General features: G+C 42.7%; 2 protein-coding genes across 3 annotated transcripts; one reads left to right on the top strand and one right to left on the bottom strand.

Annotated features, from left to right (window-relative positions):
- Window positions 1–717: 717 nt before the first annotated feature.
- tfb1m (transcription factor B1, mitochondrial) lies at window positions 718–27,708 on the bottom strand. Of its 2 annotated transcripts, none has more exons than XM_010776738.1 (8): window positions 27,637–27,708; window positions 26,317–26,463; window positions 25,610–25,761; window positions 25,279–25,387; window positions 25,042–25,193; window positions 23,992–24,111; window positions 2,602–2,729; window positions 718–1,686 (listed from the first exon to the last, which is right to left on the bottom strand). In XM_010776738.1, exons 2-8 carry the CDS (start codon window positions 26,450–26,452, stop codon window positions 1,386–1,388), a joined length of 1,098 nt encoding a protein of 365 aa, XP_010775040.1. In that variant the 5' UTR covers window positions 26,453–26,463; window positions 27,637–27,708; the 3' UTR covers window positions 718–1,385. The 2 variants fall into 2 exon arrangements, with proteins under 2 accessions (XP_010775040.1, XP_010775041.1); XM_010776739.1 differs by having other exon boundaries at window positions 27,646–27,673.
- LOC104950247 (claudin-20) lies at window positions 12,017–16,956 on the top strand. The gene is made up of 2 exons (XM_010776737.1): window positions 12,017–12,375; window positions 13,009–16,956. The coding sequence occupies exon 2, from the start codon at window positions 13,195–13,197 to the stop codon at window positions 13,915–13,917; it is 723 nt and encodes a 240-aa protein (XP_010775039.1). The 5' UTR covers window positions 12,017–12,375; window positions 13,009–13,194; the 3' UTR covers window positions 13,918–16,956.

Here is a 27,708-nt window from a genome sequence, read left to right as displayed (position 1 = left end):
GTGAAAAAATAGTTTTGACATCTCAAAGACTCATAATTGCTGCTCTCTTTCACACAGCCAGTGTTCTAAAGTATGTCATTTAAAAAAAATATATAGTTTTCTGATATTTTTGACATACTGTACTGTCGTTTTTTTTATCATATTTTCGAGAGTATACTATGTTTTATATTTTCGACTTACAGAATGACGTTTTTTTTGTGATATTTTTTTAACATACTGTACTCTCTTGATTTTCGTCAACAGCTTCCGTATCATTTTTTGACATTGTATATTTGTCATTACATTTGATTACCTTCGATATTTAGGTTTAGACTTTTTCATTATACTATGATCTTTTTATCAAATTTTTGAAATACTTTGACTGAAAATAACAACTTTATTAGATGATTTTTATACTATGACTGTATTGTGACTTTGTGGATGACGTTATGGACCTATCTGTAAGTATTAACAGGTAACCCGGCATATGCCAACCTGGCTGTCCTCCATATCTGGCAGTATCTGCCATGTCGATCTGATGGAATCCTGATTGTGGTGAGATTAACACCCACTGATCATGAAAAGCGAGTGAATGTTCCCTCTGGCAAGTCAACCTTAGCCTGCCATCTGCCACACTGGCAGGCAACAGCCCTGCCATATTCTGTTAGTGATAATCTTTTCTAGCTTTCAAGGAGGAATATTTATAACTTTCAACAAGACCTTTAATGATACAAAAGCTTAAATTACAACAGTGTTCTGATTTTATTCAACAGCAATTACATAATTTTGTACTCTGTACAAGAAATGTAACAAATGTGCCTCCGGAAAAATCATGAAGTTATTCTGAAAAGGTAATTGTTTAGTTTGTGTTTTAAACATAAATACAGGCATTAACAATGTATTCCTCTATATTACAAATAGAGTCCATCTGGATTTGAAACATTTCCACCACTTTCCTCCTCCCTTTTAGCACCATCTCCCAAGCGACTAAGCAATACAGTACTCAGCGAGGGGGAAAATGGCCTGAATACGGTGTTGCCATGTTGTTCCCATTTTCTAAATCACCCTGAAAACACTGACTGTTCTTTTGGGTCCCGCAGGACAAGGTGTTATGCAAGATGTGATTTTAAGTAGGAATTGGGACAAAGAGCTTCTTTGGGTAACGAGCATCCTACTATTATTCTCCCAAATACACATTGCTCTGCTTTGAGATGTCATATCCTGGAGAAAGGTCTTGGAGCTGTTTCCACCAATCCTTGATCTTTATAAGTCTTGTAGTTATTGTGTCTGTCCCAGGATTTCATGTTTACCAAGGTGACTGAAACAGGGGGAAAAAAGATTTTAAAAATGCATGCATATGCCAGGTGGAAATGTCAAGGCAAAGAGCTCTCTGTTGTTTCCCTGCACTAAAAGAGGCTATTAGTGGGCTCCTCTTGCTTTCCATGCTTATTTTTATTTAGTTTTTCGTCCATAATAAATGTGCCCTCCGGTTTGTTTCCTTGCTTGGTGAGGGGCTTCAGTCTGAGCTCCTCCCTGAACTCATAGTGGAGCAGACTGGGTTCATGCGTGCATAAATGAGCGTAGGCATCCGCTAAAGCCCGGAACTGGGGTATGGTGAGTTCTGTCGGGCGCAGAGTGGGGTCCACGTCTGCGTTCTGCAACATCTTCTGTGTCAGCTCAAAACGACTCGCCTCAGGGAACAGCTTTCTGGGGGGTGAAAGAATTAAAAAAACATGAAGAAATGATTGTACAGATTTCTACACTCAGGTCGCTTTGATATCTTAATGATCATGCAAGTTTAATGCCATTATAAAGTTCAAAAAGAAGGAAATTATCCCTCAGCGATTGTTTCAAATCTGTGAAGTTAATTGAAATCACACAAAGGGCTAGAGCTGCTCATGAATTATTTATTTGTTCCACTGCCATGCTCCAGTCAATAGACCTAGGTACAAAGTCACACAGACTTGTTCAAAATACAGGGAAGCTGTCATTTGGATGTCCAATTTTCATAAATCTGGCTGAAAAACTCTGCAGAATATTCAACATAGAGGAATCAATTATTATTTTAAGACATTTCTCTGCTTAAGATGTGTTTTCATGCAGGTAGGTGAGAAATTGTGAATTCCTCACACTCTGCAGTACAGATGCTTTTTAGCTGCTTCAGTGCTGGTGCCTCTTCTCCAATTTCGCTTCCGCCAACCCACTGTAGTTACATAAAATGTGCTACCTCGTCTTCCTATGCCACCTCAATGACTCATAATTGCTGCTCTCTTTCACACAGCCAGTGTTCTTTTGTTATCCGGGCCTACATACGCTTTACGAACACGCACGGGGGCGATGGGCAGCATGCACGTGGGCGGGTGGGACGGTCTCTGGTAGTTTTAAAAAAGAGCTCTGAGCGGGGTTTCATATTCACACTTTAGTCACAGAAAGCCTCAAAAGTAGAGACTTTATTTGTCGGATTGTATTGTGTGACAAAGACAAAAAAATTGAATTAATGGCGAGTTAAAAGGAGACGCAGCTGTCGGAATACAGGGAATTAAAAATGTAGAGGGAATGTTAAATGAGGATGGGACATGATTAAAAAGTGAAAAAAATAAAAAAGAAGAGTTGTGTGCTTACTCTACTCCTTTGTAGCAGTACTTCCTGCGGAACTGGAACACATTCCTGATGACTTTCTCCACCAGCTTGAAGGGATGCTGGATCTGGGGCTGCACCAGAGGGGTGAAATGAACCACTCCCACGTCCACCTAAAAACACACAGAAAGAGCAAGAGAGATCTTAGAACTTGATTGCACTCGAGTGTGCTCATGGGAGTTTGGAAAGTAGCAAGAAAAGGGCAGGAAGGTGTGAGAGGAGAGGGGAGAATGCAAAGCGTGGTGAAAAAACACTGGAGAGAAAGGTTGCCTGACAAATGCCGAGAGAGATAAAAAAGCTGGACAAAGACAGAGAGAGAAGGGAGGGATCAATAAACTGGGATAAAAGAAAAGAGCAAGGGCAGAAAATGAGATGACGCAGCATGGCTGGCTGGCGAGCCGTTTCCAGTTGCCACAGTAACACCTGTGCGATGGACCATAGAAACTGAGCCTCTCTTTCCTGGTCTTGCTGCATCACCGCTGAGTTTCTCAATACCTACAGGCCTGACTCACTGTGGCACTCTGCTCTTCATCCCTCTGTCTTTGCCCCTCCGGCTCTACCATCTCCACTGAGGGTGAAACCAGCGGAGCATGAACACATATGGATCCAGTGAGGGGTACGTTAGGCAGCAACAGAGCTCATGTCCTGCTGAATAGGACTCAGTGGACACAGGTACTAATACCTTATCTGCTCTACATTTCTAAAGGCCAAATCATATGTTTTGTGTGATAGTGTCTGTAAGGGTCCGCTATTGTCCTTGCAGCCCAAAATGTGTAACCGTTCCAAGCATGCTAAATGTGCTTGCTCCTGTTTTGTTCCATACTCTTACTAAAGGATTGTTTTAAAGAGAGGTTGTGTGAGGAGATTTGCTGTTATGGCAAAAAAACATACACATAAATTAAGTTCCTCTTTAAATGAAGGCCCCGTCCACAGGGAGACGTTGAATCCGCTAACGTTCTCTACCGTCCAGGGCTATTCAATTACACATTCATTTGGGCCAGATTTTATAACTACAAAATTCAGCTGGGCCAGACATTCAGCGGCCTGTAAAAAGCGGGGAGTGACACATTTTAAACCAATACATATTACTGCGATGAAAAAAATGCAATTTTTATTCATTGTTCATCTAACAAAGGTAGGTCAAAAAGTGCATATAAACACAACAAATTTGCATTAATTTAACAGAATCTGAAAAAAAGTGCACAGTTGTAGCATTACATTTGTTTGCTTTAGAAGTCAAATATTCAGGTTATTTTTTTTTAACCAGACACATCACAAAGTGCATTTACTGAATACAATAATAGCAGTCTTAATAAATGTCCTCACATACAAAGAAAACAGCTAAAGAGCTCCAATGCAACACAAAGCAATACTATTTTTTCACTTTTCAAGTAATAACAAAAAAAATCATACGTTTTGGTCACATTTGACCCAGACTCATTACAAAGTGCATTTAAATGAATACAGAAAGAACTGTCAAACCCTTCAGTGCACAAACCCATAACAAGGGATACGGGTAACTATATGAATGAATACTACACTACACGTCTACTATAGTAAACTAGGTGCTTACTATCACCTCATTTGTGATTTGTCATCGCTGACTTTCTCAATGGGAGAAGGGACATTTTTAGTTTTGAACAAGAGCAGTGATTTTTGGCTCATAGGATGTCAATGCAATCCTAAGACATTGGTGAAGAGTGCTGTCAGTCAGGGAGCAGCGAGTGCTACTTTTGATTGAGTTCATGTGTGAAAAGCTTGATTCACATGTGTATGTTGATCCAAACATACTGAGCACACAGATCGCTACTTTCTGAACGTAAGGGAACTGCTGTTTTTGACATCACTCCAAAACTTCGCTGGCCCGTTAGTGCGCTGCATGTCAATAAGTTCCAGTGTATATTTCCCCTTGTCGATGCAGGGGACCACTTCCTTTGCTCTGGTTGATACGTCCCCCTCTATTGCAACAGTGAAGGGGTCTCTGGAAAAGCCCATCACCTCTGTGGGCTGAGCAAGTCCATCCAATCGACCGGCAAAGTTCTCTTTCAACCTCGCAATGAAATCTGTCATCACATCCGTGATTGTGCTGGAGATGTGATGTGTTTGGGGAGCGTCGGAAAATGCAGCATCCGACCCGGGCTCAAGTCGGTCGCGAAAAGGTCCAGCTTGACTTGGATCTGCTCCACAAGATCAATGACCGTTTTGTCTCTGTTTACGCTTCAGAGTTGAGAGAGACATGTTTTAGAGTTGCTATCATTGGACCACCGTTACTAGCACCACTAGATGCACTTTCAAAAAACGTGCTGCGTTGTGGTTTGGTGGTTTCTATGCAACGCGGAGTGTTGCGTTCATGGTCTGTACTAGTGTAGGAATTTGGCTACGGGAGGCTGGGCCAATCGGGAGTTGGTTCTGGGCCGCATCTGGCCCGCGGGCCGCCAGTTGAATAGGCCTGGTATAGACGGTTCCTCCACACGAGGCCGACACGGAAACGCGGATTCGGAGCCCGAATCCGATTCACGTTGATAACGGCTCCCAAAGTGGGTAGGTCTGAGGACGAAACGCTTGCGGCTCCGTGTGTACGCCCTATACGATCATTCCCTGAAAACGATGACACCATAGCCCCGCCTCTCCCCATCTCTCCTGCTCACCTCCGCATCATTGCTGATCCGTTTCGCCAACAACAACAACAACAACAACAACGGATCACAGGGTTGCGTTCGTGCTCCAAACGCTACTGACCATGGTACCAGATTTTAGTGCAAAAATGTACAGCTCCTCTACCACAACCATCAGGAACAATAATATAATAATAATAATAATAATAATAATAATCGTCCTTATTCGCTGCTTTTGGTGTATTTTGTGGCGGAAATACAGCGCCACTTACAGGCCCGGCATATGTACTACAGCGTCTCCAGAGGGTCGGGCGGTCTCGTGTGGACGGACACATTTCTTGAGCCGATTCCGTGTGGACGGAAGACTTTTTTAATATCGAATTCGGTTCGTTTTCATCTGTGTGGACAGGGCCTAATAAAGACTGAATGAAGCTAAACTCTCAAATAACGTAACGTGGAATGTATAGTGGTAAATATGAAGCAATTGTAGTATAAATGGAATACATTAGTGCATATCAATGATGGAAAATATGTATAAGCCTTAAGAAAGTCATGGCAAAACTACAAACTACCACTCTATAGTCTTTCCATATAACCTGGCAACTAGTTATTTACCTAATGGTTGGGAGTCACTAAACGACAGTAGAGGACCGGTGGTGGTGGTCACCTCAACTCCAGTTCTTCACGAGCTGCCGATCCCCGATCCTTCCTGTGTCAGCCCTAAGCTGACCTGACACACTGTGGAAATAACCGTGGCAGACTCAGCGGAGAACTCTTGCTCGCCTAATGCAAGCACTTAACTTTCAAGCTCATATACGTCTTTGCCTCTCCTCTCTGTCTATATCTCTATATTGTTCGTTTCCCTATAAAGGATCATCCATTCTCTTTGTCTCCTGAATGCTGTGATGGGATCAAAAGAACCATACTCCATTAAGAGAGTATTCCTAGATGTCTGTGCAGAAAAGTCTTTCAAGGGAGTCTCACATGATGATGGCATTCAGTGGTGCAAGTTATGGCTTAAGGGCCTACTGCACAATCAGAGAGATGGGGCAGCAGAGCAGAGTCTGTCTGCCTTCCCATACATGGTTATAGCATTACTTCCCTAGTGAGGGAGCACTGAGAGGGACTGGCTGATGTGGAGTCTATTTTTATATAACATTACAAGATTCTTATTATTACATTATTTGCTTATTGTGCTCATTGTATGTGCTGTGACTTAGGAATAAATGGACCCAATCACCCCCCCAAGTTTTGATGGGGTGGACAGGAACGAAGGGAAAAGTTACATGAGAAAGTGTTTAGATTGCAATATTGAAAGTAGCAAGGTGGAGTGCAGAGACTGAGAGAACACAAAGGTAGTCAGAACAGCACATCGCACCGGCCTTCACTTTGTATGGGAGCCGCGCTCCCCCGCAAAGCTAGGAAGCAACATTATGGTTTCCCACTATATCTGAAGAAACTTTAGAGAAAACAAATTACGTATGACAGAGCCAGAGTAGGGAGGGACTTCCACAGGCCGGCCGAATGCTAATTGGAGGATCGTGTTGCCAAGAGACTCTATCTGAGTCTGCGCACCAACCAAAGACAACCAAGTCTAAACCATGGTATCTCTTCAGCTAGTCTTGACCAATCATAAATGTACAGGCAACGCCCTGTGTAATAAAAATGTATGCACGCACGAGGTTCGAGGCTCTTGACGGATTTGGTGGTTACAGATTACAGCTTTGCTGCCTGTGATTCCCAAAGACGTGATGAGTCCTTGGCCAAGTGATATATATCTTTTGCTCTCTTTACAATAAATAGTTCAACTTAGAAGTTGTCTGTCTTTTCTGGAATTCTGAACCCAACACTGTGCAGACTGACAATGGGGCTCCAGGGGAAAACCATAGGCAGTGTTAGTCTTAATAATAATACATTTCAAGTGCTTTTTGGCTTTAGGCTCTTAACAAGATTTAGAGAAAAAAAACTGCTTTTTTAGCAAGAAAAATTTACAAAAATCGACATCATTACTGCCGTCTACTTTGGTAAAGGAAGTTGCACTTCCACAATGGGAATCGAACTGGATTGCTAAACATGAAATCCCATGAGCATAATAAAAACAGTGAAGTGGTAGCACATCATAGGTTTTATAGTCCAAAGGGACAAAGTAGTAACATCATACATGTTAATTGTCGTACTCATGATGTCACATACTGTACAGTTATAGATATTAACATGAAAAGAGACAAAAGTTGTTAAGGAAAGACAGGCAAGCAGGCGCATGATTGTGAAACCTACGAATCATGTCGACTAAATATTTAAAATGCAAGTCAAGCATTCACAAAACGCATACGTGCAGACTTGTTTCCCCCTCTTAATCATACAAACACATACACAGAAGTAGAAAAAAGGGACATCTTATTTAGCTCAGCAGCCCCCTAGGTTGATACAATATGCCCTGAGGAGCTCCGCATGCATCCTTGAAGATTGTATTTCTGGATTGTGTGACTCACTCACACAGCTGCCTTTTGCTTTTCCTGGGCCAGGGGCTGGCGTGGATAATTAGGGGAGGAAAACTAAAGTGGTCCGAGGACGCACAAAGGATTTCTAATGAGCTGTTTAGATTCCTCCATTTCTGCGAACAACGGAGGTAACGCTCTGGCGCACTTCCGCAGCACTATCTCTTATCAGATCTATAGATCCCTGTGCTGCTTCTGAGCGTCCTGCCGCAGTGGAGTTTAATGGGACGGACAGAGACTCAACAGCCTGAAGGATCTGTCCAATATTCGTGCAGAGAAGCCTTCAGACTCCACGGTCCAGCATAAGGTGGTCCACATTGAAGAAAAGAGGAATATTGAAGCTGTAAGTGCACGTACTGTACAGCTGTTGAGTTAAACTCGTGTTTAATTTAATGTTGATTTTTTTTCACATTAAACATAGTGTTACATTGAATTATTTATGTTTAGTGTCAGAATTGGCATTGGCTGCTTCCCTACAATCCATTATTAATACACTAACTCCATTAGATCATATGATGCATTTTAAATACTTAAAGTGGCAGGTGATGTCAAGGGCAGTGAGAGCCATGGCTGCATCATTTGGTTTAGAAGAGAGACGTGTATTATGGCAATAAATCCCTCCACCTGTCACATCAACATGTAAGGATTCAGGTCGGGATTTAATATCTCGATAGCAAACATGCTCCTATCTGTGCTTTGGCGTGATGCGAGATCAGAACACCATCTGTTGAGAAGCAGCAATAAAAAAGGAACGTCTTTAATTTCACTCCCTGCTGGAATAATTGGGCTATTTATATTCCTCACTTCATGATTTAAGAGAGGAGCAAGGGGAAAATTCGATATTGGGACTATACAGGCAGCACATTTCAGCCATCATCTTGTCCAAGTCACTTTGCTGCTATGATTTATGTATGGCCTTGCTACACGGCTTCACGAGGTAGCGCCACAGGAATATATCCCGCTCCCTGCCATTAATCCTTCCCCCTGATAACCTCAACATGCAAGCAAGCTCCATCCTAAATCATGTGCCGTCACCTCGACCCTCCTTCCAGGTGCTATGAACATGCCTTAACCCCCACCCAAAATCTCTCAAATACTTTGCATCTACAGGGCAATCCTGAACTGGGGCAGCAGACTGACTCTTTGACCATTTCTGACAACCTTAATATCTCAACCTCCCCCCCTCCCTCTTTCTCTACACGGACAGACTGGGAATGTTCAGACGGTAACCATTTGCAAACTATGTTATTAAGCAGGGGAAAATTATTAAATTATTACCACTAATTTAGCCTTTGATGTAAGAATCTATACTCAAGCTGATTAAAATGTTCAATTAGACTAATTTAAACACTTACTTTAAATATTTACATAGACTGAACCTGCTTCTCTCCTTAAGTTGTGTTTACTAATCAATCTGATAAACCAACACCTTTTTTACAAAATATCGTATACTGCTTGTTCTCCCTGTAGAGCATTTGAAAAGGGCAGAATATGAGAGATCTCTATCTAAAAGTCACACGTCGCCTTTGTCTGCAACCTTTCTGACCCACTTGAGTACAATAGTCTCACATTTATATTAAAATAGTTATGAGTTCCCATATATCACGAATTTGACCTTCCTAAAGCGCAGCAGGAAACTCTATTACTGCAGCTTTGCCCTGTGGTTCTCCAGCTCCCCTTGATCCATTTCCATCTCCAACGTCTTTTTCTTGGTGACTTCTCGCCCAATGACGTGTGAGCGGTAATTTGTCATGTCCCTCTAAGCATAACCAACAATAGATGGCAGGGCCCCTGGAGCACCAGTCACTGTGCTACATGTACCTGAACCACCAGCACTTGCGCTTACATAATAGCAGGTTCGGAGAAAAGGCAGGGGGATGGAAGAAGGCTATACACAACAAGGGAATACAAGAGAGAAAAAGCTCCCCGCGATCCTGCAAAGGAGGAAGAGCTGCATTAATCATGACAATACCTTGAAAAGACAACCTCCATTACATGAGTGGAAGGAGACAGCCTCTCGGAGAGGAAAAGGCAGCAGTCAATGCTGCTGAATGTACCAGGCTGATCTTGCTTGAGGGGTTCTGGAAGGAAGGGCTGTTGCTTCCTGTGCAGGCAGCCCAGCCTACAGTACTTCCCATGAAATTATGCACACAGGACATTCAAAACTGTAGCCCTAGCCTTTGACAAGATTAGCTCCTTAAAGAGACGCTTTCGTCATAGAAAATCCCAAAGATTTGAAAAATGTACTAGCCCAGTGGAACTGAAAATGGGGACAACATTGGAAAATTGGTTATGATGGGACTTCATCAAATGCCATTCCATATAGTTCTCTGGGAGTCAGTCTTAATGGAGTAAGTGTGAGCAATCGAGCAATGCTGGTCGTTTGGCATTATGTTGCAATTGTTTTACCTTGAACAGGTTTACACATGTTATCTATGGTGAAGCTAGACCCGGGTCCTGCTCAACAACAAGATTGCATTGACAACGAGATCACAGCTATCACACGACACCTTGCATTTCTGCTGTGAACAGACCGCCTAGGCAAGACGATGAGCACGAAAACCAATTACGCAAGGGAGGACATAAAAGAGGAAAATGCAAATTGAACGATAAAAGCCCCTCGTGTGGGCAAAAGGGAGCATGGCTGGTCTGGCTGTGCCTCAGAGCTACGCTGCAAAAAGGCTTGAGAGCTCTGCTGTGAGGTGATAAAATAAAGGGGACCACGCTTATAATAGCCCGCAATATCTTCACACATCACAGCCTCACACATCTGCACTCACCGGGCGTGTTAACTGTATTTTGCTCTTTTCTCTTTTCTCCCTTCATCTTTTTCTCTCCTTTTATCCACTCCCTCCATAATCTATTTATGTATTTATCTTACTCCCAACAGAACAACACCAGCATCAGCACTTAGTATCTCATCGGTTACAAGGAGACAGGTCACACACGGTATACTGTCAGTGTAAAACTGGAAAATGTATCTTCCTCCTGCAGTGGTATCCCACAAGGAGCCCGAAGAATGTAGTGCTGAAGGTCGACACCAACATCACACTGGAGGTAATGTGGTGTGCACCATCCCTGCATGCTTTCCAGATCTCATTTCCAGTAAGGGTCTCTTAGGGGAGGTTTACATGGATACAATGGGGGGAGAGACCGCTGTGCCTTATTATACAAACAGATCAATAGCTAAACAAATCAATTGCCACCAGCCATATCGCTGTTGTCAATGCCTGGTTGTTATAGTGTTAGTAAAGGGATAGGCAAAACCATCTCTCACAGCAGGCTGTTTTTGCTGACTTGCCCATGCAGCAAAAATAATAACAACACACATCTGCGTTTACAAGGGTATCAGGTATATTAGTCCTTTCTGATTTCCCCCCCGCTCTCATTTTGCCCTCTTTGTCATTCATGAATCAAGGCCGCCCAGGCCACTCCCTCCCGGTTGTATGTCCTCTATGGAGAGGAGAGGGAAGACAGGGTAGCAGCTGTGAGTTTTAGGCTCCTGCTGACTGAGGCCTGATGAAGACGATGCCCCGGGGAGGGTCAGTATTGGCTTGGTCAGTTGAACATGCTACTCTGGACCATAATACATAAACAAACCAAGCTTCAAAGAACAAAAGTCTGACCAGTCCTCTGGTCGTAATGATAATAGATTAATCTTCTCTCCTAATTAGACTACCCTTCCTAATTGAGTAGTAGGGTTGTCTTTTAAATGTTAAATAGATTTTGCAACGTGGTCATTTCTTATCTATTAACAACACCTGTTTTGCATTGTGATGAAGAGCAGCCAGATTCTTAATTTGTTGGTTAGTTGGAATTACACAGCAAGAAGTTTCCCAAAAACAAAATCACTCTTTATAGCCACCACCTGCTTAAGCCACAAAGCCCTTCTGCAAAACGTTTAGCTTATTAATGTTGCAATTGTTTTCATTATTTTTATTAGTAGTATTAATTTCACAAAAATCAATTGCTGAGACAGGAAATAAAAAAAGTGATATTCTCAATAGTAATAGTCATAGAATAAACTAAAACATTTTTTTTTAAATCAACCCTGGAATAATAAGGGGAAGCATTTTTGTTAAGGGAAAGAGCGTTGAAGAGTTCAAATTTGCTTGGACATTGCATCTATAAAGACCGATTTTGGCTGAAATATGAAACTTAGATTAATTTAAATACGTTCAGACAATACGAAACAAGTAGCTAATTAGCTAGCTAATTTAAAGTAGAAACGGTTCAGCAGGCTGTATGAAACGCGATGAGTAACGGTTAACTGTTGTCATGACAGTAGGGAGTGACAGAAGTACAGTGGCAGTCGTTGATGAACAACCGTTTATGAAGTTGTTGTGAGGCAGAGAACGCTATTCTCCAGCACACACACACACACCAGAGAGGGAGGAGAGAGAGAGAGAGAGAGAGAGAGAGAGAGAGAGCGCTACGGTTATTTCTCCCAGGCTCCGGTCATGCTTGTGTGGTCGCTGGAGCCGGGATGTCCTCTCAAACACTGTCGCTGAGAAAATGGATGTGTTGAACGGACCCGCGAACCGGGCTGAATCCTCCTCACCAGCCGACTGTGTTTCCCTGAGTGACTGTGTGTGTTTACAAGACCACTGCGAACAACGTGACGCGCCAGCTCTGCACCAGCCGGGGTAAGGAATTATTTCAACACCGCTTTTCCCCATGCTCGGATCATAAAACAACAGTAAACAAATAGGACTGTACGTCGAGCTTATTTTTTTAAAGCAGGCTTGCCTATTTATTTAGATTTTAAAAGACCACATTTCCGATTCTACTTTAACGAAGTCCGACAAAATAGTATCAACCAAAAATGTGTTACATTTATAAAGTTTAATATTGGCGGCAGAAGAAAATGCTATTTAATTTTAAGCTAACATTCTGTAACTGTTAAAATGGTATGCAAAAATGTTGAGGAAAACAGCAATTCAATTAAAGAGGTGGAATATAGAGTAAGTGAGAGCACTGCAGCTTTAAGTCCACATTGCTATTGAGCATTGCAAATACCAAACACATTTTTCCCTCTCCAATAACATCTCCATGGGGCTCTGGTAAGGAGAAGGAGAGCACTAGAAAATGCATACATGCAGAATAACACCAGTGTTTGGCTTACCCACTGTAAAGTCAGCCAGAGCCAGCTCTTACCACTTGTGCTTTATGCTGCCCTTTGTTTCAAGCCAGAAAAGTCTGCGCTTGTGTTAGGTGAATGAGGGGGGGGAAAGAAGGAGGGAGAGCACAATTCAATTTCTCATTTCACTCTCCTCCAGTCCAAGGAAACCGCAGTTGAAGGGCTGAGGAACTGGAGATTTGACTGACAGCTGGTACACCGCTTACAGAAGGGGGAGAGAGGCGGCTGGGCAGTGGGGTCGTCGAGCCTGGCTGGCGCTGGGTGAATGCTGCCTGGAGAGGACAGGGGCTGAGGAGAAGGCGGCAGCATCAACTCGATAAGGAGCATGGCATCCACGGGCATGCAGATATTTGGATTTGTCCTTGCGCTGTTGGGCATCATGGGTGCTATGGTTGCCACACTGCTGCCCAACTGGAAGGTCAGCGCAGATGTGGGCTCCAACATCATCACAGCCATTTCCCAGATGCAGGGTCTGTGGATGGACTGCACATGGTACAGCACCGGCATGTTCAGCTGCACACTCAAGTACTCTGTGCTTTCACTACCTGCGTACCTGCAGACTGCCCGCACCACCATGGTGCTCTGCTGCGTGATGGCTGCCATGGGCCTCTGCCTTGCATCCCTGGGACTAAAATGCACACGTTGGGGAGGTGGACGGCGCTCCAAGCGTCACGCTGCCATTGCCAGTGGCGGCTGCTTTTTCGCGGCAGGTTTTCTGTGTCTGGTGCCGGCTTCCTGGTTCACCAACGAGGTCATCACCAACTTCCTAGACTCCAATGTGCCCGAGAGCAATAAGTTTGAGCCTGGGGGTGCTGTGTACGTGGCCTTTGTCTCAGCTGGATTCCTTTTTGTCGGTGGGTCCATCTTCTGTATGTCCTGCTCGGGGAAGAGGCATGGCCCCCAGGACATGGTCCTGCTCCCTCCCCCTGACAAACTGCTGTTCCAGCAGCAGCAGCAACAGCTGCTCCAGCAGGAGCTCCAGCACCAGTACTGCTCTCTCTCACCATTAGACAATAAGACCGGCTACAGCCTGCAGGACTATGTGTAATAAAGCAGCGCTGTGTACGCTACGGCTAAAGGGAGACGAGCCTGAGGGGGATCCATCACGGCTTATGCTACACACTAAGGCTCCTCTCCAGATGGAGGTGGAGGATGGCAACAACTTTGAATTCATTTTCCCTTCTCCTCTATCTTGTTCTTCTCCCTTTTTCTGTTTTGCAAGCACAAGCAGTGGAGGTATTCCCTAAGCAGCACCTTGGAACAAACAGTGTGAATGTGTAAGAGCCGGGAGAAGGTGCTGCAGCATCGAAGGAAGCCGCTAACCAAATGCAGACATCTTTCATCAGTAAATCACAGAAAGAGTTCCCTCGAGGATGGATTAAGAAAATAAGGAAGCCTTCCGTGTAGATTTGTTTTCCTTGCCAAAGGTTTGAAATGAAAGAAAAAAGCAATCATTTAGCTGCTATTTACAATCGTCTGTTACCCTCTTAATTTCCAAAATAGGCATTTTAATGCCTAAGAAATCTTTTCATAGCAAGCCATTGTAGATTTTCGTAAACTTATCCACTAGAATGCTACGAGGAATCGATTGAAATAAATAGTCATATTTTTTTTAGCTACTAGAATGATGTTGATATTTTGCCTCTAAAGCATGCTGTGTGGAGCCTGTCTGTGTATTAATACAGCGGCATGCCTGCCTGGTAGAAGACTGAGACATAGCCACAAAATGCCTGTGCCTGAAAAGCTGTAGAAACATTACCCTGCTGTAACTGTTCAAAGAGGACTGTCAAGGAGGAGATGTGGACTGCTGGGCTGGAGAACAGACAGAAAATGCAGTCTAAGAGTTGCCTGTTTCTCTCTGCGGCGGACAATATGAGAGAGACGGAGAGAAATTGATAGAAAGAGATACAACCTTTAAGCAGAGTGGACTATCTGCTGTTTAATATTTACATCAAGACAAAAACATATTGCCTGTAAGTAGCTGCCACCGATCATTACCCATTCCTGCACGCCCTCATAGACATGCACACCACACTCTCACTCGTGTGTGTTTTTGTACACAGTAAACACTCAGACACGCTGGCTTTCTGCATGTGCTTTTCACTCCTGTCATCCTCCCCCGCACTGCCATGGAAACAGAATTCAGCATTCAAATATCTGTATTGTCCGGGGGTACGTGCATGTCAGTCATTGATTTGGAGTTGTTTACGGGGCATCTTTCGCTTGAGGCATGGCTCCAAAGGCTTTAAATCAGAGCCTTAGCTCACACTACTTTCACTAATCCCCTTTAGTAGTCAGTGACATGAGGCAGCATCCCTTTTACACGGTAACAGGTTTTGGAAAATGCTGCTATGGTGTCTATACCATGCGAGCAGTCTCACAGGGATGAGCGGATGTTTAATGGTGCATTGGCAGGCTGGCGAGGAGTAGGCGGAAAAGGGGAAGCTTCTTGAGACAAGGTCTGCTGGGTAGCTGTGTGGCAGGCAACTTAAAAAAAGGTTTGAGTCATTCTCCATATGTGACTTGTTTTCAAAGTGCGTCAGCAGTGCGCATATGCTACAAGTCCGCACCTGCAGAGGGTCTCAGTTTCTTAAATTGATACCACTTGACTGAGCCACCATTCCTCTCTTTTCAACCTGCCACTCTCACATTTGTTCCCCTCTGTGCTGTCTGTGTCACATGTCACATGAATGTGAACGCTGACAAGAGAAAGCTGATACATGTTGAAAGCATGGCCACCCCAATCACCAAATCTCCCACCTACTCATATGTCCGTAGCACTGTTACGCTTTCCGACATTGATGAGTCTTCTGCTTGTTACTGAGGGAGGGATATATGAGGTTTTCCTGCTGGAGACAGGCCTTGGCAGTGATGTAAAGAACAGCACATTCTCTCCTTCTCTCTCATAAACATGCAGCTTCCTGGGGGGGAGCAGATGGCAAAGCCCAGCTCGCCACCTGCAGGCTGCTGCCGGCACGCCACGGGCATCTCTGTGGGCACCACTCTAGGGCCAGGTTTCTACCCCACCCTGACTTATCTTGCCCAGCATCGACGACAGCCGACAGAACGGGCCTCCTGACAAAAGCTCACTGCCCAGGCACCATAACCAATGCAATAAACAAAGAAGAATGTGCCATGTCATCGACTTATACCAACACACGTTATGTGTTTTGAGAATGTGCCAAATCGTTTCATGATGACACGTTTAATACTATCTGGAGTTCTTTGGGTTTATTTTTTTATTGCGTTGTTTGTACATGAATTATACATCAGCAAATGTTTTATGGATTTGTGATTTGTTCTGCCAGACTTAAGTCTCAAGTCGACTAGATGCTTGTGTACGGTCCAGTGCAGCTTTCGAGTTTCGAGGGTTATTTTAAAGCCTCTTTATTCCTCATTTCCCAAAGCACAGCAAGACTTCCCCGGGATAAGAGTTTCATTGGAAAGACATGAGGGTGGTATTTTCTCTATATATTTTGTATTTGTTTCAGGATTTCTGGTTTTACTGTAAGTCTGTGACAACTGTACACAAGTATCTGGGCTTTCGATGTGTTTGTTTAAACTGAGGGATCAGGATTCTCTCACATTGTTTCAATATAAAATACAATTTCATTTTCATACCATATCTTCTTTATAAGAAGACTCCTCGATGCACCTTTGCTTGTGTTACTTTATTCAACAGCAGTTTGTTACCAACGGCTGAGCATTCCAATATCCCTGGACCAGTACAAATACATAACACTTGTGGCACTCTGGAAAACAAAAGGGAACTATTTCTGTCTGGATTCAGAAAGAGAATAGGAGCTATAGATCAGCACGTGATTCCATTAGCTTATAATCGGCCATAGTGCAAGGTGACTAGGTCCTAAAAGTTCAAAAGAGTTAATACTCTCCTGCGTATACTGTACCAAAAGATTGGTTTATCATTTTGATAACTGCAGCTTATTTTTGTGAATGCTTTAGCACTTCTTACTTTGCCAGAGCATATTTGTGATGATTAACAGTTCACAGGTTCTGATACAGTTGTCTCAATGTGCTTGTGCAAGTAGTTCTATTTTTTACCAATAAAACTATTTTGTGAAAGCAACTTGCCTTCTGCAGGTGGTCTGTGTGCAATATTTCATGAGTGGGGTTGATAAGGATGGAGATAGCATTAATCTCCTCTGCCAAATGTACATATTGTTGGATAGTCCAGGCTGTGCCGGGTGGAGCTGACATGCTGCTCATACGCAGAGTACAGCAGTATCAGTACGACTAAAATATGCATCCATAAACATTGCTATGTGGAGATGGGTTTGAATTCTTCCTTTCTATGAGGTTAATGGTTAGCTCTGTTGTCAGGTGTATCCGACACAAAGTCAAGAGGGACAACATGAAGAGCAGCTGTTGGTAATCATTAAAGATCAATAAAGGGCCTGTCAGGTGACAGCTGGGAATTAATACAGTACTCTACACCAATATTTATCTTATTATTATTTGCAACATGTATTTTAATGACAAGCTTTAGGAAACTGTGTTTGGCATGAATATCTTCTGACATTTTCCAAATGATTAATTAAGAAAATAATATACTGATTAGTTGATTATTTTTTAACTGTAAATGGTCCTGCTGAGTACAACGCTGAGTAACTTCATTCAATCGATTCCTATAAAGATATTTTGTTAAGGTTATTTTTTCTATAAAAGACGGATATTGGCTGATAAATATTGTTATTATTATATAATTATTGGCCTTTAAAATAATATATTGGTTAGTAAAGATGCAACCATTAATCACTTCACTTAGTAAATAAGGGACAGATAATTTGATCATGAAAATAATCTGCAGTAGATTGCAGCCCCGTCATTTAGGCTTTAATCCAGAAAAGGAAGAAACAAGACGTGCAAACGCATACAAAAATGTTAATTATCTCTTAGAAAGACAATCTTGAATTTCATAGAAAACATCCTGTCCTGAAAATGTGTTTCATAATATTGGCTTTGACTGAATAAAGACGTCTCTTGCCTTAAGCGGAGCTTGTTTTAAAATCTGAATTTTAAACAGTATGTTATCCAACTTCAATATCTCTGTCATGCTGTAGCCTATACACTTCAGAAGCTTATTTAATAGTTACCTATCAAGTGTTTCTGAGCTCTCGTTACAGCTGATTGGAGCCTCATCTACACCCACTGAGTGAGAATGTGCTTTTCTGAAACAAACATGGATTATTCACGGCTCTCCCTCATTCTCCCACTCCTCTTGGTTATGCAACAAGAGTGCAGATCAAATAATCACTCCTCTCGCGGGGAAACGCTAATAAGATCTGCTCCTCTGTGTATTTAACCTACATTTTCCATCAAAGGCTTTCACCCCGAGTTGCCGCTATGACAGATCTGAAGTGTGTGAGAGGAGGTGAGCGCTTCTAAATCAGAGGCAGGGGCTAATCATGCGTCATTCAGGAGAATCTTTGAACTTCATTGCCATGTCAAATTCATAGCTTACAATACTGACCTTCTTGACCAGCAAATAACCTTTGCAACTGCATACAAAAAAAGGTGTGGAAGACAATGAAGCGCTGACTGGGAGTGTTCGTGCATCACGCTGGCAGACACAAACAGCGAGACGGATATCAGAGCATGTTAAGGAACTGTCATTCCATCGCTCACTATTAGCGATCACCACAGTGAGCACCCGAATGGCTCCATTTTGTCACCATACCTAATGTCTGGGCTCTTTGTTCTGGACAGCTGTTATGCCCATGAAGGTTCATACTGGAGATATAATGTGGCCATCAATGCTGAGGAAGAATGACCTTCCTTTGTTGTTCGCCTCTGGTCCCAGTGCTCGTGTGATGCTGGGGAATAATAGCAACGACCTTGGCTGGGACGGTTAACTGCTGAGATAGGCAGTAAAAGCTATGGAGGTGACAAAAGGATTGCTTGTGGGAAAACAATACAGTCTGACTGTTCAAAAGGAGGCCCTTTAATATTTTAGCTTTGAGCACGGGGCGGGGTGCGTGGCTGGGAGGATTCAGTGAGCTGAAAGTGAGGGAGGCTAAATAGTTTAAAATCTGCATTTCTCTTGATGATAATGATCATCATGAGCTTATTGTTTTGTGTTACAGAGGACTACAGTGGATAAGAAAGAGCACAGAAACACGATAACAAGAGAAGGCAGGGGAATACTTTCACACAAGGACAGAAACATTTATGTAATTGTAAATGTAGCCTATTATGCTCATCTTCAGGTTCATAAAGCATAATAGGGGCCTTTTAACTTGTTTTTGATGAAACAATCATCATAGCTGATGATTTCTGATATAATACGACCTGTACTGGTATGACACCACATCAAATCACCCACCAAAAAAATAACAATGAATGATGTTTAACTTGGAGCGTTAAAATAAACCTTCACGTTAATATTTTAGAGGTTGATGCCTCCCATTGTGGCAAGCTTTTGTTTCAACGACTTCATTTGTTATTGCATCATAGCACCACTGGCAATTACTTATTTGAAGCTGACCTTCTTTCCTTGGGATATAGTCAGGGTTTTAGCATTATCCCTCAAAGTACATACATATTCTCCTGGCATGCTCACTAACTAAACAGAGCTGAATTTGCTAAACTCTGAACGCTGACTCTGAGCGAACCCGGCACAGTTTCTTGTTAGGCGGAGCACTAGATCTCTGGAGATGTTCATAAGCCAACTTTGCAAACCTCGGCATTTTGTTTAAGAAAAGAGGAAGAGGAGGAGGAGGTGGAGGAGGAGTATTTTTAGCTTTTCTTTACCTTGGCTCTGTGATGAATTGAGACCAAGCCTTCAGGCGTTTAACGCACCGGCACGAGTCATTGAAATAACTTTGCCCGATACTCTTGATACCGTGTTTGGCCCCGTTTGAGAGATAGGAATAGGCCTGGATGAATTGTGTGCCTGTAGAATGCGTGGCGGGAGGTGAGGAAGCACTGCCGCCCCTCGAAGTAGAGTTCAGCTCTTACTGGGCCACTCCAGGTCACCGAGAAGATATCCATCACTGAGCCTGCCACTGCATTACAGCGCACTGAGGTGGGTCACATGCAACAGTGAAAAACTGAATTCAAAAGGATATCATTTATTTTAAGGATGCACAGTTTTGGATGCCTCCATTTAAGATGAGCCAATATTTTCCAGATCCTTTTGGTGGATTGATGATACCAATAGATGCACATTTCTTCCACCTTATTACAGTAAACACTAAGTCTCAAGTCCAGAAGTGGAATTAGCATTTATATGTCTACTGTTATTGTGATTTACTCATTCACTGGGCACAAAAACAAATTTCATTAGTAATGTTTGAAAGAAATGTCAGTTTGATGCAAAAATGTTTCTTTAAATGCCGATACTAATAACACGCTGATATCATGCTGCATCCCTAATTATTAACTTTTTCCAATCAAAAAGGTATGTATCTGCTGGGTTTTTACCGCCAGAGTTGCATGTTTTGCTGACAACTGCCAGCCTTAATGGATGTTCAATGCAGCATTAACATATTAAAACTCGGCTCTGCTCATCTGCCGTGTGCTCTTGGCCGACGATAGTGTACAAGGCGAACAGCTGTAGGGCTCTCGTCCTGTGAGGCTCAGTTAGTTGGCGGGTGATGGCTGATGCACCCATTACTCAGAGCGGGCTGACGACTGGCCCAGACAACCATCTGCTGGAGGTACGCCTCGCTCTCCCTTCAGATCGATCTCTGTCATGAATCTGTCTTCCAGCGCTCTGTACTCTTGAGGGGAAAGCTTTGCAGGTTTGACATCCTTTTCCCGCTCTTGTTGCATTCCATACATCACATCTGTCCACATACAGTACTGACTGAATTCCTCTATTTGTTTCATCTCACTGTGGTACGAGTCAGTTCCCTGTTTATCCATATGATACAAAAATATTTATATCTCCACTTAGTTATCACTCCATCCTGCCAATGTATTCCTTTACCTTTAACTGTTTCTTCCCATCTCTGTCATTTAACATTTCCATCTCCCACTGCCATACCTTTGGTAATGACTAACACAGTTGCTATCTCTGTAGGCGCTCTGCAGCAGAGCCAGCATGTTGCTCGTGATGGAGAATCTATTGCACGACTTATAGACCTGCCTGTGACGGACACAAGTTGATTTTAATCACATTCTGCCGAGGAAGCAGAGAGGCAGGGGGAGAGAGATGAGCAAGTCAACACGCACTCTTAAATCTTTCCAATCAGCCATCGTCTATGTAAAGAGGCAGTGCAGATGAAATTGGATGACTGAATGTCCGTATTGAAGATGCAAATGCCTGGTAGCATTTTGCACTCGAAAACCCCTTGACCCCTGACGGGAATGCAAATTAGAAATATGTATAAGGACTAAAGCAACTGCAGGAAAGCAGCTTTGTGTCATAGCTTACTCCCTTAAAGAGACCTAACAGATATACAGGACTGTCTCAGAAAATTAGAATATTGTGATAAAGTTCTTTATCACAATATTCTAATTTTCTGAGACAGTCCTGTATGTATAGCTGTGAATGACAGGAGCAATTTAAATAGTGCTCGATCTGTCCGTCTATGTGAGAATGAGCAGGAGGAGAGTGGCTAATAAGGAAAGAGAGGCAGGTGTGATCTGCAGCGGGACAGAGAGCCTCGGGGAACACCATCAAGGCAGCCAATCGGCACTCTTAGAAACCTTCAAGGACAATCTCAGTCCGTCAATGTGACACGAGAGGTGAAGACCGGGAGCGAGAGGAACAAGACGGACAGATTAAACAGCAAAGATAAGACCCTATCAACCCCCCCTCCCCCCCCACAGACACACGTCAATACGGGTTGCTGATCTTAAATAGATTCAACATTTCCCTTCTCCTTATCCTATTAGCCTGCACTGGCCAGATCCTATAGATTCAACTAAAAGGTCCAACAGCCCCCCACCCCTCCAAGCCTTCAACTGGAGCCATTTCTAATCATTGTTATTTTGAACGGTTCAGTAGTTTCATTGCTTTTCATGTGGCTCTCTGTGACCCGCTGTTTGTGTGATTACACAGCATTAAAACCACTTCAAATGTTGGTTCACACTCCACTTACTGCCATATGTGTAGCATTGCACCTGCTGCTGTCTATTGTATTTGCCGTTAGGAATGTGGGGGTAGGAAAGCTAAAACAGCTAACCAACCAGGGGCATCTACAGTAGATTTCTGCACAGAATTATCATTTGAGCATGTGCCATGATTCACCCCCTCACTCACAGCTGATCAGAGAGCCTCAGGTTTAGTCATTACAAAGACATGCCGATGGCAGACAGAGACAATGGCCAGTTGTGCTTCAATTTGAACACATCCCCCCTCATTAACACAATCAGAGATCCCAGAGCTTCAGTGGGAAGAAGATAATACCAATAATTAGATCACTGAGCCGATCTATTGGCTATAGGTATGAGTCACAGTCACACATGCTGCAGTAACTGAGAGAGACAGAGGAAGGAAGATAGAGGGCGAGATCTTTTATATTAGCTGGTGTTACTCCTCCATTATAATTAACTTCTTCCCATTTGCAATTTTCACTAGTGTCTCGGCTTAGCACGAGAGCACTACAAGCCGTTTTCATTAGGCATTCAGAGAATGACAATATTCTTCTGTATTTCATATATTCCTTACTAAAAGACAAAAGTCAGCTAAGAAGACAAAGGGCTGTATTTTCTATATCTGTTAATGCATCATATAAATCAGCTTTTAGACAACCCACTGCATTGGAAATCTTTATTCCTGTGTGCCACAATCTGAAATCCCCCTTCTGCTAGCCTTTGATGTTTTCCCATAAATCAGCCAGGTCATTGTTATTCTTCACGCAATTTTGTGTAATTACTCTGGTGTGCACCAGTAAATAATGTCATGCCATAAAGCTTTTTATGAATTATAACACACGACATTCTAGTAAAAAAGGGACCTGCACAATGCGGAGGGTACGATAGCATTAATATGGTCCGTGTGCTGTGTGATCTTTTATAGGACACCAGCAGCAGAGGCCTGCTCATCAAACGGCCATCATCTCTCCTAATGATATCAATCCGACCAAGTGCCCATTAAAGCATTTAGTGGGGGGAGCTGGCCTGTGTGAGCGCATGTGGGAGGTGCTGATTCATCTGCAGTGCGTCCTCTCTGTTCATGTTTATACAGCACATACCACCTGCATGCTAACATTTCCAGCACAGTCCTGGATGCAGAACTCCATTTAGCTCAAGTTTGACATGCAAGACATTGGAGAGTGAGAGGAAAAAGCCCTGAGTGTGATGAAATAATAATTTGGAGCCATCTCTTCTAAGAGAATGAACAACCAGCAATGGTCCCATTCACTCTGCTGCGTTTTTACTCCACACAGGAGATACAATATTTACCACCAGAGGGTCTCCTAAAGAGCCATCACATCTTCAAGGGACCAACAGTCCTTCTCTGACATCTACCTAACACCTATCCTTTAATTCAGGAAAAGGAAAACACGTTTTCATTTGTAACAAAGATGTAAGAGAGCTCCGGAGTCTCTTTGAAGAGTTGTTTGTAATCTCTCTCAAAGGAGCGGACCATAAGCCAACACTGATATTTCAACATTTGCAGCAGCCCTTATATTTTCTTAATGACCCCCTAGTCATATAAATCCTTAACCCGACAGAAAAGAAAAGCCTTTGCATTCGCATGTTACATAAGAGTGGATGTCTTGCTTTCACCACTGATACAAACACACATGAAGAGAGAGAAATTGTTCCCAAAGAAGAACTAGGCCCTCATTACAAGGCGCTGTGTGATTGTGCCCACAACTCAAACACCCACCAGGCATCATTACAAACTAGAAAGGGTCCAAAGACTGAACAAAGACAACACTGATGTCTTAATGACGCCTCAAAGCAAGAGAAGGATGAGTGATGGTGACATGATGAGGGACTCTGACGGGAGCATGGGACTAGATGAGAAAGAAAAAGCTGTGAGAGAACCCACTTTTATCCTACAGCAGGGTAGGATCTGTAAAATAGTAATGTGTCCATCTGCCCATGTTGTTCCGACAGAAACTGTTTCGATACTGCTACTAAAGGTCGAACACATTGCTTTATTTATTAGAAAGGTGGAGTTTCATTTAGAGCGAAATCCTACCTTTGGTTTAGGGACGAAGGCCCGTCCAGGGATGGTGAAGCGGTTGTGGACGGTGCAGAGATACTGAGCCATGATGGACAGACGGCTCCTCTGTTTGCTGCCTGTGCTGGCTGTCAACCTCTGGATGAAGAGAACAACCAACGCACATTAGAGATGCACATTTATTGAGACTGGGTTAGTTGTCGTTTTCATGTAATGTTGCTTTCAGTTAGGACTGGGTTAAATGAAAAAAGGATTATTTGATTCTAAGTCGATCTTCATTTGAATGATCAGATATCAATTAAATCCTTTTTTTAATAGATTTGGCTATGTAAGGAACTAGCAAACCGCAGTTTAATTAAAACACGATGGGAGCTGTGTCCTTTGTGGCATAGCCAAGCCTGAAGGAAGAGATTTGGTTTTGAAACTATGAAGCTTGAAAAGACCTGGACAAAAGCAAAGGCATATTTAGATGGGCAAAATTGGTATAGAATATCTCTAAATCTCTGAACTCAACTTTAACAATAATGTGTATTTGCGCAATTTACAGCATTAGTTCCCCCAGAATCTCTTTCATAATCCAACCAATATTGATATTGTAACTGATCTGTAACTTAAATGAATATTCAGCCAATTCGAGTAGGGTTCTAGTGAATAAGGAACAAAATAAATCTATTTGAAATATCAGCCTTACTTTTACGGTTAACCAAACACGTCTAGAAAATATTACATAAAGACCAAAAACTGGAACAAGTGTTTATTAATTAATTTTGAATGTGTCATAATAGAAAAGCTCTGAATGATTTGATTGGCCTGAATGATAAAAACACAAATTCTTATTAAATATGGATCATGAAATCCAGATGTAATCATGACAATAGCTAAATAAGTACAAAACATTTTCAAACAGTGGTGATTGCAAAGCAGAGGAGCAAATAAAAGTATTGAGTAGCTTGCAGTTTTTGCACATTATAAAGTATATCATGACGGAATCTTGGCAGCTGGACATATCAGCAGCATCCCCACAAATATACACCTTGAAAACGGAAACATGCCACAGTGTTTACGTACCTCTGCGACCTCTTTCTGAAAGGTGAGAGTGAGTTGGGTGCGACCGAAGGCGAAGGGCCCCGTTCTATTGGCTATGTTCTCCAGCCACTTGATGATGAGGGGGGTGGAGACGTTGAAGGGGAGATTCCCTATGATGTGAAGGTTTGGAGGATCTATGGAGCCAGAAACACACAGTTAAGTTCCTTCGGATTTACAACACATGACCACGTAATAGCTTTTATATTTTCACATTCTCACCTCCATCCCATGGCTTAGAGATGGTGTCTGGGAATCCCCGGTCCATTCTGTAGGTGAGAATGTCCCCATGGACAATCCTCACCCTCCCTGGAGCTGCCTCAGACAACAGCTGTAGAAAAAGATTTGACATTAAATGAGAAAAATGAAAAGGTGTTGGGGAAAAACTAATCATCAGTCACTCTGCGGGTGGCTAACGACGCTGCAGTTGAGAATAGATCGACTTCTCTCAAGAAGCTGACAGGTGAAGGTGTTACAGCTTTTTCTGCTTAGTGACATAATGACCTTAATGACATTGTGCATACGCCCGTGTCATTGTGGCTGCTCAATTTACCTTCAGCCCCGAGATGAAGCGTGTATCCTTCTCCACCACGAGCACGTCTGTCGCTCCGGCGTTAAGGATGGAGCGGGTGAGACCACCAGGGCCCGGACCCACCTCGCACACATGGGCGTCCCTCAAACAGCCCGCCTGACGCACTATTTTGTCTAAAAAGATGGAGATAGATGACCAACTCAATAGTGCATTTCATCAATAATTTTGCAGAGACTCTGTGATTGCATTGTAGTTAAACTCATGCATCATATAAATTAAACGATACTCCTCTATCAAATATCTTCATCACGGGTATCTAAATTGAGATTAATAGTGTGTGATGTTACAATACCTGTCTGCCTCTATGTGATGAAGATGAGGTGCATTCATCTAAGAGTCACCTTGCCCAAGGACAAGAGAGCAGATCAGACCTGCACTGCATCACTGATAATTATATTAAGGCTGAAGCTCTGCAAGGGCTGTAAACAACTGACTCCATTCACATTAGAAAGGGATCTACTCAACCTTGCCCCTACAGCAAAGCCTGTCAATTCCAATGCCTTGAAACAAGGCTATGTGGAGCTGTGCAATCAAGTGCATTGGAAGAAAAAAAAAACACACCATTGTGCCCTCAGTGCAGACATGGTAACAAAGAACAGGAGCGACTAGGTATTGGTGCACTGCAGATAGAGCGGAAGAAAAAGAAAGCAAGAGTGAGGCAGACTTACCGGTGAGCCTCAAGTCCAACAGGAAGTTCTGTGAGAGCTGTTTCTCAGCTCGCAGGTTGTACAGCTTTATGATCTCGCCTATGGTGGGCAAGGGAGGCAGACGGAAAGATGACAGTTTCGTCGAGGCAGCCATCATTCAGGTGAAAACTGTAGGAAACAAACACACAAAATGACGAGCAACAAATCGATTTAGAAGCTGAGAGCGTTAAACATGTGAAAATACCGAAAATGGCAACATAATAATCTTTCAGTAATGGTATTTGAGAGATTTTGCAAAATGTATGTTATGAGTGACCTTTTGAATTAAAGACACCAAAAGGTAATGCCTTTAGGGTAAAATAATTGTCTCATGTTGGTAGGTCCCTGCACAAGCATGATGTGTCTGCCTTATTCTAACCTTTACATTCAAAAGGATTTAAATGTTCCCACAATTATATTACAAATGACACAGTAAGTAAAACAAAGGTTGGTCTTATCTGATGAATGTCAGTCAATTCTGTCACTTTAAATGATCAATTCCAATTACTTCTTTATCAGGTAATGGCATTGATAACAATCTCTAGATTTAAGCTGAGGTGTCAGTGCTTAAAGGTTGAATGTGTGTTGAACTTTAGCGTGTCTTATTATAAGATCTCGTGCACCACCTAGTGGTGTTATAACAGACCAACCTAATAACACAAAATCAGATGCTTTATGAAAACTGTTACCCTGTCCATATCATAGACTGTTGTGTTAACCGACTAAATCTGAACCAAAAACCATATCCCTATTCTCAACTACTGTGTTTATGAAATGCTTTACCGGACCCTAACATTACCCTAACTCTAATCATGGAGAGGGACGCTATGGGAAACATCATCTTAACGGAAGGGATGCACAATTAGAACAAAGCATATTGTGCATCAAGAACACTTAATATTCTTTCACTCAACAAATAGAAAACACATTGTAGTCTAACAATTAAACGGCCAATAATATTACAATATAATGTGGACATCACTGCACATCAATACCATTAACGGAGCAATACAGCAACCTACAATAACCAATAATGATGCATTGAAACGACCTCAAACTGGAGCCAGTAACTTTTCACCCGTGTTGACAGCTGGCTGAGCTGTGTGACTCTTGAGACACAGTGGATAGCATAGCAGCTAATGTTAGCTTCTTGGTCTATAAACTACCAACAGAGCGCATTCAAAGGCAGTGAATTTAGGCAGAACACTTCATCTTGTTTCTAACGCAGACATAAAACTAATAACATATTTATAACGGTATATAACAGCGACATAAGCTACAAATGTAGAAGAGTTAACCCACGTTTCTCACCGGCTACGTTTTCGTCCTTCACACTTCCCTATACGTAATTTTGAGTGTCCAATGAACCTGCCA

The sequence above is a fragment of the Notothenia coriiceps genome, unplaced genomic scaffold (genome assembly GCF_000735185.1).
Source record: "Notothenia coriiceps isolate Sejong01 unplaced genomic scaffold, NC01 NC01_scaffold00017312, whole genome shotgun sequence".
NCBI classification, from domain to species: Eukaryota; Metazoa; Chordata; class Actinopteri; order Perciformes; family Nototheniidae; genus Notothenia; species Notothenia coriiceps.
This window is presented reverse-complemented; position numbering and strand designations above follow the sequence as displayed.